Source organism: Phyllostomus discolor, chromosome 9, assembly GCF_004126475.2.
Source record: "Phyllostomus discolor isolate MPI-MPIP mPhyDis1 chromosome 9, mPhyDis1.pri.v3, whole genome shotgun sequence".
NCBI classification, from domain to species: domain Eukaryota; kingdom Metazoa; phylum Chordata; class Mammalia; order Chiroptera; family Phyllostomidae; genus Phyllostomus; species Phyllostomus discolor.
Genome location: NC_040911.2, coordinates 51,286,669 through 51,303,742, shown reverse-complemented (window position 1 = coordinate 51,303,742; position 17,074 = coordinate 51,286,669). Strand labels below are relative to the sequence as shown.

The following is a 17,074-nucleotide window of genomic DNA, read 5'->3' as shown; positions in this document are numbered from 1 at the left end:
TGCAGATAAACTGAGAGTAACAACTAGGGAGTGAGTCAGACCACACAACCGAGGGGTCCAGCTCAGAAAAAGAAAGCCTCAAAACCTCTGGATGGAAAAACCTGTGGGGGTTGAAGCAGCAGTGGGAGAAACTCAAAGCCTTACAGGAGAGTTTATTAGAGAGACCCACAGGGTTCCAGAATATATACAAACCCACCCATCTGGGAATCAACACCAGAAGGGCCCAGTTTGCCTGTGGGTAGTGGTAGAAGTGACTGAAAACCAACAGAGAGTGGAGCAAGTGGCGCTGATCCCTCTCAGAACCCTCCCCCACATACAATGTCACAAAGCAGCTATGTGGGTTGCCCTGCCCTCTTGAATACCTAAGGCTCCACCCCTTAGTACCTAACAGGTGCACTGAGACAAAAAAAAATGGCCCAAATTAAATAACAGCTCAAAGCTCCAGAAAAAAATACAACTAAGCAATGAAGAGATAGCCAACATATCAGATACACACTTCAAAACACTGGTTATCAGTATGCTCCAGGAACTCACTGGGTACTTCAACAGCATAAAAAAGACCCAGGCAGCAATGAAGGTCACATTATGTGAAATAAAGAAAAATCTACAGGGATCCAACAGTGAAGGGAAGGAAAGCAGGACTCAGATCAACTGTTTGGAACAGAGGGAAGAAAGAAATATTCAACCAGAAGAAAATGAAGAAATAAGAATTCAAAAAAATGAGGAGAGGCTTAGGAACCTCCAGGACATCTTTAAATGTTCCAACATCCATATCATAGGCATGCCAGAAGGAGAAGAGAAAGAGCAAGAAACTGAAAACTTAATTGAACAAATAATGAAGGAGAACTTGCCCAATCTGATAAAGGAAATAGATTTCCAGGAAGTCCAGGAAGTTCAGAGAAACCCAAAGAAGCTGGATCCAAGGAAGCACACACCAAGGCACATCATCATTACATTACCCAGGATTAAAGATAAGGAAAGAATCTTAAAAGAAGCAGGAGAAATGGAGAGAGTTGCCTACAAAGGTGTTCTTGTAAGACTATCAGCTGATTTCTCAAAAGGAACCTTGCAGGCAAGAAGGGGCTGGAAAGAAGTATTCAAAGTCATGAAAGGCAAGGATCTACATCCAAGATTGCTCTATCCAGCAGAGCTTTCATTTAGAATAGGAGGGCAGATCAAGTACTTCCCAGATAAGGTCAAGTTCAAGGAGTTCATCATCACCAAGCCTTTATTATATGAAATATTAAAGGGATTTATCTAAGAAAAAGATGATCAAAACTATGAACAGTAAAATGACAACAACAAACTCACAACTACTAACAACTGAACCTAAAAAAACAAAAACAAAAAACAAACTAAGCAAACAACCAGAACAGGAACAGAATCACAGAAATGGAGATCACATGGAGGGTTATCAGTGGGGAAGTGGGAGTGAGAGAGAGGGGGAAAAGGTACAGAGAATAAGTAGCATAAGTGGTAGGCAGAAAATAGAAGGGGGAGGTTAAAAATAGTATAGGAAATGGAGAAGCCAAAGAACTTATATGTATGACCATGGATGTGAACTAAAGGGGGGGAGTGCTGGTGGGAGGTGGTGTGCCGGGCAGAGGGGAATAAAGGTGGGAAAATGGGACAATTGTAATAGCATAATCAATAAACATATTAAAAAAAACACTAACAGAACCTTATCAAGGAACAGCACCATGTTAAGTATGTCTATATAGAGATGGACTAAAGAGATACTTTTTATAGTTTTGGATTCTTTAGTAAGGGAAGAATGACTATATCTGGAGAATAAAAGTAAAAGTGAGCTTAATGAGACTTCTAATGAAAGAAAATTTGCAAACCAGTGGTGAGAGTGAATTTATTAGTTTTATAACCTGTTGTTCCAGATGCTTTCAAAAAGGTCCAGGGACTCTCTCAGCCTGTTGGTGTTGTTATCTTCCCGAATCACCATGTTGTAGCTACTGCAGGCCGCCACATAAATGATAGCGGTGACATCTTAGTGAGAGAAGAGGGAAAAAGTTAGACAGATGGCCACTGGGGGTTATGATAAAGTGCACATCCCACTGCTACCCATTTGCAAGGTACCTTTCTTTCCACCAGCATAAGAATGACCTGAAGTCACTCTGTGTGTGTAACTGATTGTTCAGTAATGTGCTCAATCAGGAGTCTACCCATATTAGCAAATGGTAAATGGAAATTTGGGATCTTAAATTCCTTATTTCTGAGATTCATATTTAAGGCATTTTATAGATGATGTCATTCAAAACTACTTAAACCTAGTAGCAGCAGTGAGTGTGAACATTCATCCCATTTTCTTGAGAGCATAGGAATCACCATTAAAGCACTGGATCCATTTTCTTCTCTCATCCCTCTGGCCACCAACATCAAACATGCTGTGGAAGAACAACAGGACAATTATTTGGGGGTGTGAGGAAGTACCCTGCCCTTCTGTGCTCTTCTCCATTGCTGTCCAGCTTGCAGCCCCACCTGTGCGGCCTCAGCAGACTGCTCAGGCCCAGCCTCAGGTTCTGCACTAGGGTGCTAGGCCGGTACCACACCCAGTTACTTCTCTCACTCAGCTCTCACCCTGTGGTAATCAGGCTGGCTCAGGCCCCTTTTCTCAGGGCAGCCTGCACAGTGCACCCCCTGCCCAAGTGTTCTGGCTGCAGTTTCTCTCTACCTACTCCAAGGCCTCAGATCTTTCTCACCTTACTTAAGGCCTTTCCAGTCTTGGATTCCTCCCTTACTTAAACTTTCTGCATGTACCTCAGGACCACAGAATCTGTATTTATCCAAAAGGATGGCAGTGCACATTTGGGATTCTGCTCCCAGAAGCCTGAGGGCTGCAGGTGGGAGTTGGGTCACTTGGCCCCAAGTCCTGTAGGGCCCCAGCAGGCAGCAAGGAGAGCTTCCTGCCCACAACTCTGCAGCAGGCCTGCTCTTGACAACACACTTACTGAAAGTTTACTTTGTCCACTTGGAATCGTGTCTCAAAAATCCCTGATGTCAGAACTCTGCATCTGAGAAGGTCCTGAGAACAGGAAGAGAAAAACAAACCAAGTGTCATCATCATTCTCCAGAAGGAAAGCCCTGGATATAATTGTAATAGTTTTTCAAAGAGCAGTTTTTTTTAATAACAGAAACAACAATAATACAGTAATTAAAATCTCAGATGAAGTGTTCTGTTCCCTCCAGAAAGTTAGTTACAGTATCAAGAGATGTGCTTTTATTTTCTTTAGGGTTTTTTAAAATTCACTGATAAATGTAGCCCATGATTGTTATGCTCCTGACAACCACATCACACCCTTAGTGTTCTGGGCAGAGACACTGCCAGTGCTCTCCTGGTACAACTGGGGAGCCAGCTGCTTCAGGTTCAGATCGATTTGGATGAGAAACCACAGGAGGTATAACTCTGCATTCACAGATCATGGAATTTTTGGACTGGATACTAGCTGATTTAAGATCTCTTCCTCACGTACTTCTATTCTAAGATAAGACATGATTGCAGTCTGGAGGGGATGAGAAAGCCAGTTTTACAAAGCTGACATCTTTTGTACATTTGTTAGATGTAAGGGGTATTTCTTTCTGATAACAAATCCATTATGATGTTAATGAAGCAGACCCTCCAATCATTCTGGAAGCTCGGAGGTGGTCCTCCCCTGCTAGCTTGATGAGAGAGTGCTTAGGACAGCCTATGGAATTGACTCAGGACCAGGAAGGCTCCATTGCTCTGCCAGGTAATTCTGAACTCTTAGAGTCAACCTCAGAGACAGGTGGAATTCAAGGGATGGAGAAGAGTGCAGACCTCCAGGAAGGGCAGAGAAGAGAGGACCTTCAAGAGGGTCCCACGACCAAGGCCCTCCCAGGACACAGACACTGGGGAGTGTTGGATGGAGGCAGTATGAATGGAGACCCTATATTTTCTTTGGAATTCAGTAGCTCTGGAGGTGTCTAGAGGACTCTCAAGCTGAACAATTCAGGGTTCTCCAAGTTTCTACAGATGCCTGAGGGTCAAAGGTTTTGTGGGGCACAGAAGGTCTCTCTCTGCTACTTACAAAGGGGTACTTTTCTCAGGCTTAAGCACTGGACAGCCTGGAGAGTGAGCCTGGAGAGTGTTTGCGACTCAGACAAGGGCCAAAAGCAGAATGGACAGAGTTTATGAAGCTGGGGAAGTAAAGGATTAGTTTTCTGTTGAGACCTCCCAAGAGGAATGGGAATTGCTTAGTTCTATTGCACAAATAAAATTATTTTGATATTGGGAATTTAGTACGTCTCAGTGAGCTAGGTCAATGAGCCAATTAACAGGGCATGGTAAACATACCGTGTGTACATACAGGGTTCACACAATTTGCAAGAAGTAGTTATTTAAAGAAAATTTTCCTTAATCCATTAAAAATAATCCTTGAATAATGGCAATTTCTTTAATCTCACAAGGTTCCAATGGGTAGCTGCAGCTCTAACTTCACGTACCTGGTCTGTGGGGGTGTAGTCCACCAAGCTGACACTGTCGATTCTTTCCAGGAAGCTGAAAAGCAAGCCAGCAGTGCTCAGAATGTGCTCTGATGACTTTCTCCTGGTAGTGGGTGACATATGGGATCGTCACACAAGCACAGGAAGATAGGGCAGCAGAGAACCTGGGGGGTGTTCCCATTTTCTTTCCTGTACACGTGTCTGCCCAGGTAGCACAACATTCCTGACTGAGGGGTTACTGTCACCTCCTTTTTTCTTTTTACATCTGCCTTCCCTCTTCTGTCTTGCCCACTACTGTAGGGTTGGGAGTGAGGGACCACTCAGAAAGTGGGAGGGGGCACAGGCCTCCTTCCAAGGCTAAGCTAGAGGAAGGCCATGCTGCCACGTAAACACAAAACAGGAATTGGGAGATGTTCCTTTAGCATAATAAGTCCTGATAAGATCCAAAAGTGAGCGGATGTGCGCACCTGGTGGAAGCTATAAGACTGGTCCCAGAAGTCTGGTATGTTACACAAATGGAGGCATGGAGAAGTAGGTGGAAGGAAAGGAGATCACATTACATCTGCATGTGGAAGAAGACAGACACAGATACTCTTCCTCCACTGACCCACCCCTCTCCCCTGATAGAGAGGCCACCCCCTCCACCTTGTCTAAAATAGCCACCTTGTCCATCTCCACGCCAACCTTGCTTTTTCTCTACAAAGCACTTGCCATGGACTGACATGTTTTACATTTGTTTTTTATCTGTTTCTTATCTGTCTCTGTCTCAAAATTTTAGCCCCCCAGGACAGGTCTTTGGTTGGCCCAGGGGTCCCCAGCACTTCATATAGACCTGCCCCCTAAATATTTGTCTGATGAATGGACGTTTGCTCGCCTCCTCCTCTTGGAACTGGCAGAGGTAGGTGCTCAGCCCCCAAAGGACACTGTCATGTTCAAGACACAGGAAGAGATGGGGACTGGTTAGCTGGCAGTTTGAAGACCATTTCTAGACAGACAGGGGCAGTGGGGCTTCAGGAAAGCATGTGAGGACAGGAAGGGCATCTCAGTGGCCTATGCTTTCCATGGCCAGGGGAGGCTTCTACAGTGGGGAGAGTGAATGTGTCTTAGGGACAGGGTCTTGCTTCCCTGCCTGGCCAAGCCTGGAAGGTTTGGGTTTCATCACTGGGTATATGAAATAAAGCAATGAGCGGGTCTTTCTCTAAGCCCTTGTGCTTGGGGTCATATTGCATAGCACAGGGTGTTACCTACCATCTCCACACGCTCTCTGACCAGACTGCCTTGTAGGTTTTGAGATGCTTTCAGAATGGGCAAGATGGAGGCCAGAGACGCAGTAAAGCCACTTAATTCTTTTGGCCATCTTCACTCCTAGCTAAAGATAGTCCCAGTATCCTGGTGCTGGGGTGACATTCTGGCGGCCCCCTGTCCACGCACCATTGATTTGGCACAAAATCTGGCTGCTGCAGGACCAAGAGGCAACCCTGTGGCAAGTAGGCCACCAGGCTGATGTTATGGATGCCCTTTCAGAGACATGAAGTGGTGGGGGCAGTGTCAGAAATGAGGACATTTCACCTGGAAGCCAGGGCCAGTCCCACCCAAAGGTAAGAACCTGTGGAGACTGGTCTCTGTCACTACGCTGCCTGCTGTAGGAGAGGTCAAAGAAAGTCAACTGTTCCTGGTGGACTACAGAGCTATGGCCAGGTGGCAGGGCCCCTGAGAAGCCAGAGGGACCCTGATCTGCCTGTGGCCTTTCTGGTAGGTGCTACTGCCTGTGTACAGAGGTAGGTGAAGTGTTCTGGGGTGCGGAGCTGGTGCATAAGATGGAACAGTCTGGACAGAATACAAACAACCCTGGAAATGCCACAGGAGGGAAAATTATGGGAACTGGAGGAACATGAAGGCCCCTGGGAGCAGGGAGCCCTGCCCTTGCTGGAGACCTGGTTTGAAAACCACAAAGCAGTTTGGCTAAGTACTTGGTGCTCTTGAATTTGGTGGAGTGAAGAGTGCCTTGGAGTACACACTGAGTTCCTGACCATCTAGTAGGAAAGGAGCCAAAAGATTAGTGATGAAGTGAGAGAGGTGTCTGCTCCTGGAAAGAGAGCTCTGGACTGTAACCCAGACAACCAGGAGGGTCTTGGATGGGAAGATGAGCTGTTCCTTGCTCCCATCCCCAACCTGTGGGCTACAATAATTTGATTTAGAAATGATATGTTCTGTTTTCTTGGCTGGGGACATATAATACTGACATATGATGCAGAAACCCATTGTCTCTGATTAAAAGGGATGGAAGTTACTAAGTAACTAAAAATTAAACTAAATATAAAGCCTTTGGCTATAATTAGAGTTTAGGAAGCAACCAATTTCTATCAGGATGCAGTTAGGGTGGAGGGAGGTGGGTGACTTGATTAAGATGGTAATAACTAGTATAAGTAGAAACAATGGAATATGGTTTAAAAATACATCAAAAGTTTCTGATAGATGAGATTAAAGACTGCCTTCCAAAGGAAGCATAGTACCTTCCTGAATGCTGCTAAAAATAAGTGCTTCTGAGATGTTGATGACAAAGGCAAAGATGTCAAGTTCTTTTCCCATCCCCAGTGTCCAGGATGGATACCAAAGATCCTTTTGACTCTGATGCTTAACCATCTAAGCGAGACCTGAGAAGCATCAATGAACATTTCCAAGTGTATCTTCTGAGTTGTTAGTGATGCTGAATGGTATTCTGCATTCATGAGTTTCATGTTTGTGAAATGAAAATAAAAAGTGAAAACTCCCTTTGAATGTGAATGCATTTCCCAGTTCTTTGAAACACTCTCTAAGGCAGGGGTGTCAAACTCATTATCTCCAGGGGCCACATCAGCCTCTCAGTTGCCTTCAAAGGGCCAAAATGATTTTAGGACTGTATAAATGTAACTACTCCTTTACTGTTAAGGAATTGAAATTACATTCGGTCCTTCGAAGACAACCATGGATGTCACCGAGGATGATGTAGACCTCGGTGAAAATGAGTTTGACACCCCTGCTCTAAGGGATAAAGGAATAAAATAAAAATCTATAATAGTAGATTTATGCCAACTTTTTGACTAGATCTTTGGTTCAATGCATCTACTTCCCAGCATGTTATAGAGGGACTTCAAATCAGGGGTCCTAAAATGGTAATATATACAGGGATGAATTTTTTTTAAATCCTCACTTGAGGACATGCCTACTAATTTTAGAGAAAGGCAAAAAAGCAATTTACTTCATTTTTTCATTTTCTGCTACCTGAGGATATTTATGTTTGCAGAAGCATTTTTAATCCCATCATCTGGATCTTCCTTTTGTTTCATACTAGTGAAAATAGCAATCCATTGTTTATTTCTCATCTACTGTCTGCCCCTCCTCAAAAATAACTTAAAATTCAGAGTTCTTACAGCCATGGAGTCAATCATGAGAGGGGACAGGAAGGGATCATGAAAAGATGACTTATTCTTAATTTATTTTTATTTTATTTTTTCAAGTATACTTTATTGATTACACTATTACAGTTGTCCCATTTTTTCTCCCCTTCATTCCCCTCTGCTCTGCATCCCACCTCCCACCAGCATTCCCCCTTCCCCTTAGTTCATGTCCATGGGTTGTACCTATAAGTTCATTGCCTTCTCCATTTCCTATGCTATTCTTAACCTTCCCCTGTCTGTTTTCTACCTACCATTTATGCTTCTTATTCCCTGTACCTTTTCCTCCGTTCTCCCTCCTCTCCTGCCCTGCTGATAACCCTCCATGTGATCTCCCTTTCTGTGATTCTGTTCCTGTTCTAGTTGTTTGGTTTGTTTTCCTTTTTCTTTTTTTTTAGGTTCAGTTGTTGGTAGTTGTGAGTTTGTTGTTGTCATTTTACTGTTCATAGTTTTGATCATCTTTTTCTTAGATAAATCCCTTTAATATTTCATATAATAAAGGCTTGGTGATGATGAACTCCTTGAACTTGACCTTATCTGGGAAGCACTTGATCTGCCCTTCCATTCTAAATGATAGCTCTGCTGGATAGAGTAATCTTGGATGTAGATCCTTGCCTTTCATGACTTTGAATACTCCTTTCCAGCCCCTTCTTGTCTGCAAGATTTCTTTTAAGAAATCAGCTGATAGTCTTACAAGAACACCTTTGTAGGTAACTCTCTCCATTTCTCCTGCTGCTTTTAAGATTCTTTCCTTATCTTTAATCTTGGGTAATGTAATGATGATGTGCCTTGGTGTGTGCTTTCTTGGATCCAGCTTCTTTGGGACTCTCTGAACTTCCTGGAAATCTATTTCCTTTATCAGATTGGGCAAGTTCTCCTTCATTATTTGTTCAATTAAGTTTTCAGTTTCTTGCTCTTTCTCTTCTCCTTCTGGCATGCCTATGATACGGATCTTGGAACATTTAAAGATGTCCTGGAGGTTCCTAAGCCTCTCCTCGTTTTTTGAATTCTTGTTTCTTCATTTTGTTCTGGTTGAATGTTTCTTTCTTCCTTCTGCTCCAAACAGTTGATTTGAGTCCTGCTTTCCTTCCCTTCACTGTTGGATCCCTGTAGATATTTCTTTATTTCATTTTTCATAGTCTTTACTTTTTCCTCTATTTTGCAACCATATTCAACCATTTCTGTGGGCATCCTGATTACCAGTGTTTTGAAATCTGCATCAGATAGGTTGGCTATCTCTTCATTGCTTAGATCTATTTTTTGAGTTTTGTTCTTTTTTTTTTCATTTGGGCCATATTTCTTCATCTTAGCACATGTGTTACATTGTAAGTGGTGGAACATCTTAGATATTTGTCAGGGCAGGGCAACCCACTGCACTGTGGCTCATATAGCGGGGGAAGGGTCAAGAGGGAACAGTGACACTTGCTCGGGTCTTGGCTGGCTTTCAGTCATTTCCCCTACTACACACAAGGAAATTGGGCCCTTCTGTTGCTGATTCCTGGGTGGGTGGGTTTGTGATGATCTAGGACCCTGTGGGCCTCTTGAACGAATTCTCCTGTGAGGGTGGGAGTTTTTCCTGCTGCCACACTCCCACAGGTTTTTCCATCCAGAGGTTTTGAGGCTTTCTTTTTCTGAGCGGGAACTCTGGGTTGTGTGGTCTGTCTTGCCACCCGCACCCCCCCCCCCGCCCCGCCAAGTTGTTACTCCCAGTTTATCTGCTTGCAACTGTGGGACCACCTGGTCTGCCAGCTACCACCTTGCCCATTCCATCCTCCAGATACCGCCTTTCTGTATGTCCTCTCCACCCTGGCTGCCCATTTCTGTCCCTCCTACCAGTCTGGATGAATGTTTCTTCTTTAACTCCTTGGTTGTCAGATTTCCATACAGTTTGATTTTCTGGCAGTTCTGGTTATTTTTGGTTTTTAAACGTTTTATTGCCTTCTTTTGGTTATGCGAGGAGGCAGAGTATATCTACCCACACCTCTGTCTTGGCTGTAAGTCTTAGATGACTTAAGAATAATTTTTTAAAATGTATATATTGGCTTAAATATTTTAAATGATATCTTTTGTGAAAATTTAGCAAGTTGTAACTCTGTCAAGGTAAGTAAAAACTTTTCTGTTATTGCAATTGATTTCATGATCCTTATTTTCATGATACTGTGGAGTGACAAAGTACCAGGCAATTCTAATGAGCAGCAGGTTAAGATCCAAGCTACTTATGTAACCATGCAGAAACCCCATTTTCTTTAATCTGACATTTTCTCCTCTTGATGTAGACTGGCCTCATCCAAAACCCTGACTCACCCACCTTCCTCTCCCTTACACAACCATTCCCTTAATCATTAAGCCCTCAGAACAAGGAGGTTCTGGTTGGCATCAAATAATCTTAAGAATAAAGCCTGGGTGGGGTCTATTACCACAGAGGAAAATATCTAAATCTGTTGTTTCAGCTCCAGGATCAGAAAAATGCAGTATCCCACTGACCAAATCTTTGTGAAACCAGACAGAATGAGAACATGGCTGACATCAGGATGGGATGCAATGATCAACTACCTTCCATCTTAGCACTGACCAATCAAGAGAGATCACAACCCTAACTCCCATAGTCACCATGATTAATGATCCCTGCCATATATAAATCCATCCCCTAGAAGCCATTGGGAAGCCAGGTCTTGAGCATTAGCTCACCTGTTACTTTGGGCATAGCACCATAAATAACAAACCTTCACTTTCTTTGTTTCAAGCTGCTGTTCAAGTTTTGTTTTGGCTCTGAAGCATGCAGGCAGGCAAATAGACCCATTTAATCTGGTAACACTTAAAAGATTCTGTAGCAGCATCTGCAGAATTTGCAGCTGAACCATATCTCCAGGTGAAGCAGTAGTTCATGCACGTATCAGTGTGAGAAGCACTGTATCTTTTCTTCTCCACTTTTACTGCCATCCAACTCTAGGCTCTAATTTCTTTTCATCTGGACAATATAGTTTCTGTGATTCATGCTCCTGCTCCTTTCCTTAGGGTAAAGTCCACACTTTTAATATGGCCTCCAAGCCATTCACAATGTGCCTGATCTCTTTCTTCTTCACTCTGTTTGCTGCTAAACCCTCCACTCCAGTCAAATCCCATGTAGTTTTTGGTCTCTGACCTTTGTGTAATTCCCACTTGTTTTTCTTTGAAGCCCCAGATTAAATTCAATTCTAACAACCACAGATACTGTATTTCTATTCATGTACTTACTGTTTCATGACTTAATTAGCATGATATACTGCCTTATACTGTGATTTAACGTTTTTAAAAGTTGAGGTATAAAACACACTAAGTGTAAAATGCACTACTCTTGTGTTCATCTGGATGAATTTTTTACATCTGTATACACGCATGTCCATTTTTCTTTTAATATGTATGCCTTATCTACATAACTGCATTGAGTGCCACTTAAGGCAGAAGCATGTCTTTGATTTCTAGAAAGACACCTAAGATAACCAGCACCTGATATATTTTAGCCTAAATCTTTTACTGTAATCAATCATCCTGAATAAACACTGCTGGTTTGTCCTGACACTATTTAGGAGGGAGGATGTATAAATCCTCAAGAGCAGGAGCAAATATTTCAAGTTGGAAGAATGCTATGAAGGAAAAGGACACAAGTGTTCTGAGGGAATATAATGGGGCTCTGGCCATGTTCCCACTGCACCTACCTTACCCACTGTGTACATAGTCATCAGAGAGCCTTAGGCATGATTACGAGGGAGGTATGCATTCACATGAAGACACTAGCAGGAGCACACTGAGCTGGGGACCAACCACACTAGGCCCAGAAATTGTCATTAAGAAAGACACTGTCAGTCCTTCTCCTTATGGAACTTAGCATCTAGTTATAGAAAATCCAACCTAGATAAACCAGGCAGGAATTTTTCTAATGCCCAGTGATTGTAAGGAAAAAAAAAAAAAAAAAAAAAAAAAGACAGGGCCCTGCTCATCAGTTTGTTCAATGTCCACTGGCTTGTGGCTTTTTGTCAATAGTACTGAAAGTCTTGAGCTTTGGATTTTGGCTACAGAAACACTTCCAAGAGGGTGTTGTGCATATTGCAAAGAAAGAATCTAAAACAGAAGGTCCCTCACTTCTGTTTCACAATGTGAGAATGTCTGGCTGACTCTGAGACTATATTTAATTAGTAAGGTTATCACAGTGGTGCTTATTTTAGGTGGCTCTTTTCCAAATCAAGGACAGCTGGGTAGGCACACAGCAACCAAGGCTCATTGTACATCTCTATTTAAAAGGCACATACATGCATTAACATTCCATCAAGAAGAAATAGCTTCAGTAAGAAAGTTCTCCAGTAAAGTTCATATCATCTGAACTGAAATAAACAGTTCATAAATAACTAAAAATTTATCCTAGGATCATGTTGGGAACTGTACATTTGTAGGCAGGAAAATAAAAAGAAACAAAAACTGTACTAGTAGTTACATGGAAGATTACTTAATATTTCCTTGGTATGTTTGAGTTGGATCTTTTTGAAAATTATATCTATTTGTAGCCTGGGGAAGTTTCAGTATGAGGAAGTATCTTGTTGACTTGAAGAAACTATTATAGTAAAGAACTAGTAATAGGGCTTCTAGAACTGTGCATGAAAATTCTATGCTAACTGAACAGAAATTCAGGTGGTAAGGGTGAGCTTGGGAAAATCACCATGCTTTTTGAACCAAACCTACCTCTGAATTAAGTTTTTAAAAGTTTTTAAAACAGGATGCACAAACATATGCAGTAACCTACAATTTAAAATAATTTATTTGACAAACTTCTGTGGTTTGCATTTCAGCATTTCATCAACTGCAAAAATGAGAAAATAATTCATAGGTCTAATGTTTTTGAAGTAATATTTATGGTTCCTGAAAATATACATTTATATAGTTTGAAATGAACATATTTTAAGAATGCCCAAGCTTATTCAAGCATTATTTAATCTCACAAAATATATTAATATTGTTGGGAATATTTATATTATAAAAGGGTCTTCAATTTACAAAAGGGTTCAACACTAAGCTATTTTCCAAGTTTTAATTATTTTTTTCCAGTCTAAAGAGGGGTTACTCTTGCTGTTCTCACACAGCTGCCTTTGTGCAATCACATGGATAGGACACAAAAAGGGGAGGAATTCTAGAAAGATGTGGGGCAGACAATGGATAGGTGTCCCTTACAGAAGACTTCAGAACAACAACCAGTCAGATATAAAGATACTTAAATATGAAGATCAGTTCTCATCTGCACATGTTTTTCCCCCTTAAACACACTTGTTTGCCCTGGAAAACATGTTAAAATGGTCTTGGGAGAGTCCCTATTATTATTTTCTGGAACACTGGAATTCTCTTACAGAGAAATCTTCCAGTGAAGGAAAAGAGGAATTTTAAATATCCACAAGTACTTAACTTAGATTAACATACCTGCCAACACAAAAGCAAACTGATGTTCTTCATGTTTTGAGGCTACAGGTTTTCCTTTTCAGCCAGAAATACACACTGCCATTCCAGAAAGGTGGAAGGCAGCACAGCTAGGCTCTATCTAGCCTTAGAGGGTCAAGCACGCTGTTCAATCCTGAGTCTTTCCTTCTTCCCTGACTTTCAGCTGCCTGCATGGCAAGTAAAACATTCCAACTTATACTGCCAAGAATTTTTAAATGAGTTGTTTTAGAACATAATAAATGCAGATTAACTAGAATGTTAAATGCTGTTCTAATTTTATTTCTATTTTTGGTTGTTAAAATCAAAAGAAAACCTACAAACACACAGTCCCAGGATTTTCTCAAACCAACCAACAGTTCTTTGGCAATGTTAGTGTGAGTAATGTGACTGACATGGTAATCAACGTATTTTTGTAAGAAGTCTAATTAAAGTGCTGAAATAGGAAAATAGCTAGAAATGTTAGAGAAGTTCATTTGAAAGAAATGCCATATGTTAAACCCTGTAAATCTTTTAAAAAACTCTTTAACAAATAAAAAAGCAATCAAACACTTTTTCCTTATAATGGAAGTTACATGGCATATTTTTTTTGTTATAAAATACAACTACCATACAAAAAATTTACCCAATGTAAACAATAAGAGGGTATTACACAAGACTGTCCTAAAGTAATTTTAATGTTATGAAAACAGATTAATAGTCAACTGTAGTCCCGTTTTGATGGCAAAAAACAAATGATACACAGAAATAGCACAGTCCGTAAGTTGAATGAGGTATTGATAGCTCTGTAATCAAAGCAATCATTCTCCTCTTTAATTTTTATGCACCATATGCCAATTTTGTATATTTTCAATTTCACTAAATTAAAAACACCCTTCAATTTTGACAATTCAGGCAGAAAACTGTATACACGGGAACCAGAGATGTGATCAAATTTTTGAGAATCATATACACCAGATGAACTAATCTTGTTAAAATGTAGCTATAAAAATACACATCACAGGCTATACAGAACTTTAAAATCCAGTTAAGGGTGGGGAAAGCTTAGAATTCCTTAACGTATCTAAGAACACTGTAACCCAAAGGTAGAAGCATCTTAAGAGCATTTTAGCATTCTGGCATATTCAAAGTTTTTAGTGTATAATATCTCTCTAATGTACACAGAACATTTCAAAAAGTAGCTACAGGCAGGAAACCTCAGAGTGAGTTCTGTTGTCACACTTGGTCTCGCAGGCGGGCCAGTCTCTGGGATAGTTCATCCTGTTCCGCGGAGGCCACACTTGTGCCCACGGAACCGGTCTGCCCCTGCGGCAGCTCCATGTTGAGGTCCAGGCCGGCTTCGTCTGCCATTTCCTGGAGCAGCATATCCACTTGGTTTTGGGGAGTGGTTAGCGTCGTGGTGCTGCTCATCGTGTCTTCCATTTGCTGCGTCTGGACGTCCAGCGTCTCAAACTGGTGCTCGAATTTGTCCATCAAGGCAGAGATCTTCTCCAGATTCATGGTTTTCAACGTCGCATCCATCGACTTAACCACTCCAGCCATTGACTTGGTCACCTTGCCCATCGTCACCGCCGTTTGGACTCTGGCAGCCACCGCGTCGACCCGCGCACTCATTCTCAAGAAATTCACCGCTTGGTTCTTCTGGCGAATGGCGTTTTCAGCATGTATCCTTGCAACTTCCATGTTGCCCTTCTGAATGGCCTTTTTAATTTTGGCCTTTTCGGCCTTTTCCTCCTTGTCGCATTTTTTGGCACTTCTGCTCAGTTCTTTGGCTGCAAACTTTAAGTTGAACAGGTGTTTCTCCATATTAGACATAGTTAAATGGCTCCTCGGGGTGGGCGGTTAGGGCGGAGACGAACGTTGAAGGAAGGAAGAAAGGAGGTCTGCCCGGGGTTGCCGCTCCTTTGTTTTGGTCCTACTTCCTGTTTTTGCTGGGCGGCGCAGGCGGTGACGTCAGAGCTCAGCGCCGGGAGGTGGGGCCTACGGGACAGACCCACTCGAGGGACGCCTCCAGAGCTGAGCTCAGACCTGACTCCGCCTACGTTGCTGTGCTGATTAGAATGCTCCCTCTGCATTGAGTTTTGCCCAGTTTTAAAGTATTTAAGCTTTAGCAGAGTCACAAAAACTCGTGTACACACCCAGTTTCTTAGGCATATATCTACTGAAACGGGCAGAAAGCGTCTAAAGTTACATGTAAAAAATACCCAAACTCTAAAGTTGGCTGGCCTGAACGTGTCTGGGCAGAGGGCTAACAGCCAATAGTGAATAAAGTCTCCCGACTAACACTTTATTTGTATGGGTAACTTCCATTTTCTCAAGGGAACCTGAAACCATTGGTTTGTTAATACATTATAAAACAAAACAAAAACTGTGTTATTGTCTTGCCTCTCAATTTTTGACTACAATTTGAGCTAGCGTCCTGTGGTATCCCTTTATTTATTCAGTAATGGGCAAGAAAATACATTAAAAACTATGGACTACCACATTTTTACGTGGCTGGAAGTACGGCTTACAGGTGAGTTGCCAGCAACTATTATCCAAATATCTTTCTGTAATTTAGTTTAAAAAAACAAACAACCCATCATTTACAGACATGATTCTATGTTTTATAAATATCCAAGGAACTTCACTCACATTTAAGTTTGACAGGTTAAATTGTCATTTTAAATTATGCAGGCAGAGAACAGTGATTGGGACCCACACCCACTGGCATACATCAAAACTGTCACTGTGTATTATACCCTTTAAAAATGCAGGCTTCCAAATGGCAGCAGTGTGCCATAGCCTTTTTCTTCTTAGAAAGATTCCTCAGTACAGCAATAACAAAATATAAGAAGGCCCAACCTGCCGTAATAAGGTTGAAAATGATTACTAAGAACTAATTCTGTTTAGAGATTATTTTAATTCAGAGTCTCACTATCCCTTCGTGCCTCCAAGTGTCTTGCACCACTAATTAAAGGTGTGCTGGTATCACTTGTATGCCCCTAAAACACAGCTATGATTATATCATTCTTGTGCTCCAAAACCTGGGCAAAAAGGTGAAACTCCTCTATGTGGCATAGTTGGTCTCCACTCTCTCTTCCCTTTCCGTCCCCTGTGAAGTAGTTAAACCAGAGTGAAGCCTGGAATTTGAGTGTCATCAGTGTTATCTGATCAGGGTGGAGCTTGAGAATGGATGCTCCTCCCTCACACCCTGGGCTCCCCTTCTGTTCATCTCTCTGCCTGTCACCCTCCTCACAAACCTCCTCCTCCAAGAAGCCTTCAAGGCCCACTTCCTCTGCCACAGCATACACGGTAGACTATCTGAGGGGACAGACCACCTATTATATCATGAATGGTGTGGAAGCAGAGAACAAGTCTTATTCCTTTCCCCCAGTGGACAGCAAGAGCTCTGGACACAGTAGGCATTACCTCCAGTGAGGCTTTGCTGAACTGAATGTGGTTTGCAGGGCATAGGACATTACCTTCATTAGCAGCTTGGCCAAGATTACTTTTCCCTAAAGTAGAACTGTTTCTTCACATGAGACATTTCCAGAAATAGAATATAAAGAACAAAAAGAAGAATCTATTTTAAGTGGGGCTACAGGGCCTACGCCCCTTCTTTGCTCAACGCCATCCTACCTTCCCTTTCTTTTGAGTCCCTGCCTTTCCTTGCATTTGGCAAACCACTTCCCTAATCCTATTCTGTGTTCTAGTTTGCTTAATGACAA

At 42.0% G+C, this 17,074-nt stretch overlaps 2 protein-coding genes and 1 long non-coding RNA gene across 4 annotated transcripts in view; 1 reads left to right on the top strand and 2 right to left on the bottom strand.

Annotated features, from left to right (window-relative positions):
- Positions 1 to 17,074, bottom strand: part of GNAL (G protein subunit alpha L) — a 168,467-nt gene that overhangs the window by 19,775 nt on the left and 131,618 nt on the right. For both annotated transcript variants that reach the window (XM_028524747.2, XM_036009326.1), the window contains exons 6-9: positions 4,474 to 4,528; positions 2,961 to 3,034; positions 2,338 to 2,396; positions 1,878 to 1,998 (exon numbers count right to left, since the gene is read on the bottom strand). In XM_028524747.2, the coding sequence (XP_028380548.1) occupies positions 1,878 to 1,998; positions 2,338 to 2,396; positions 2,961 to 3,034; positions 4,474 to 4,528 (309 nt within the window). The remainder of the gene's footprint in view (positions 1 to 1,877; positions 1,999 to 2,337; positions 2,397 to 2,960; positions 3,035 to 4,473; positions 4,529 to 17,074) is intronic.
- LOC118496735 lies at positions 4,054 to 13,298 on the top strand. The gene is made up of 3 exons (XR_004899291.1): positions 4,054 to 4,064; positions 5,612 to 5,619; positions 13,239 to 13,298. It is a non-coding gene; the product is annotated as an uncharacterized LOC118496735 (long non-coding RNA).
- On the bottom strand, positions 12,433 to 15,306 carry CHMP1B (charged multivesicular body protein 1B). The gene is made up of 2 exons (XM_036009336.1): positions 14,415 to 15,306; positions 12,433 to 14,378 (listed from the first exon to the last, which is right to left on the bottom strand). The coding sequence occupies exon 1, from the start codon at positions 15,177 to 15,179 to the stop codon at positions 14,580 to 14,582; it is 600 nt and encodes a 199-aa protein (XP_035865229.1). The 5' UTR covers positions 15,180 to 15,306; the 3' UTR covers positions 12,433 to 14,378; positions 14,415 to 14,579.

Coding starts and splice junctions, on each gene's coding strand:
- CHMP1B (XM_036009336.1), bottom strand. CDS start 15,179: ATGTCTAATATGGAGAAACACCTGTTCAACTTAAAGTTTGCAGCCAAA.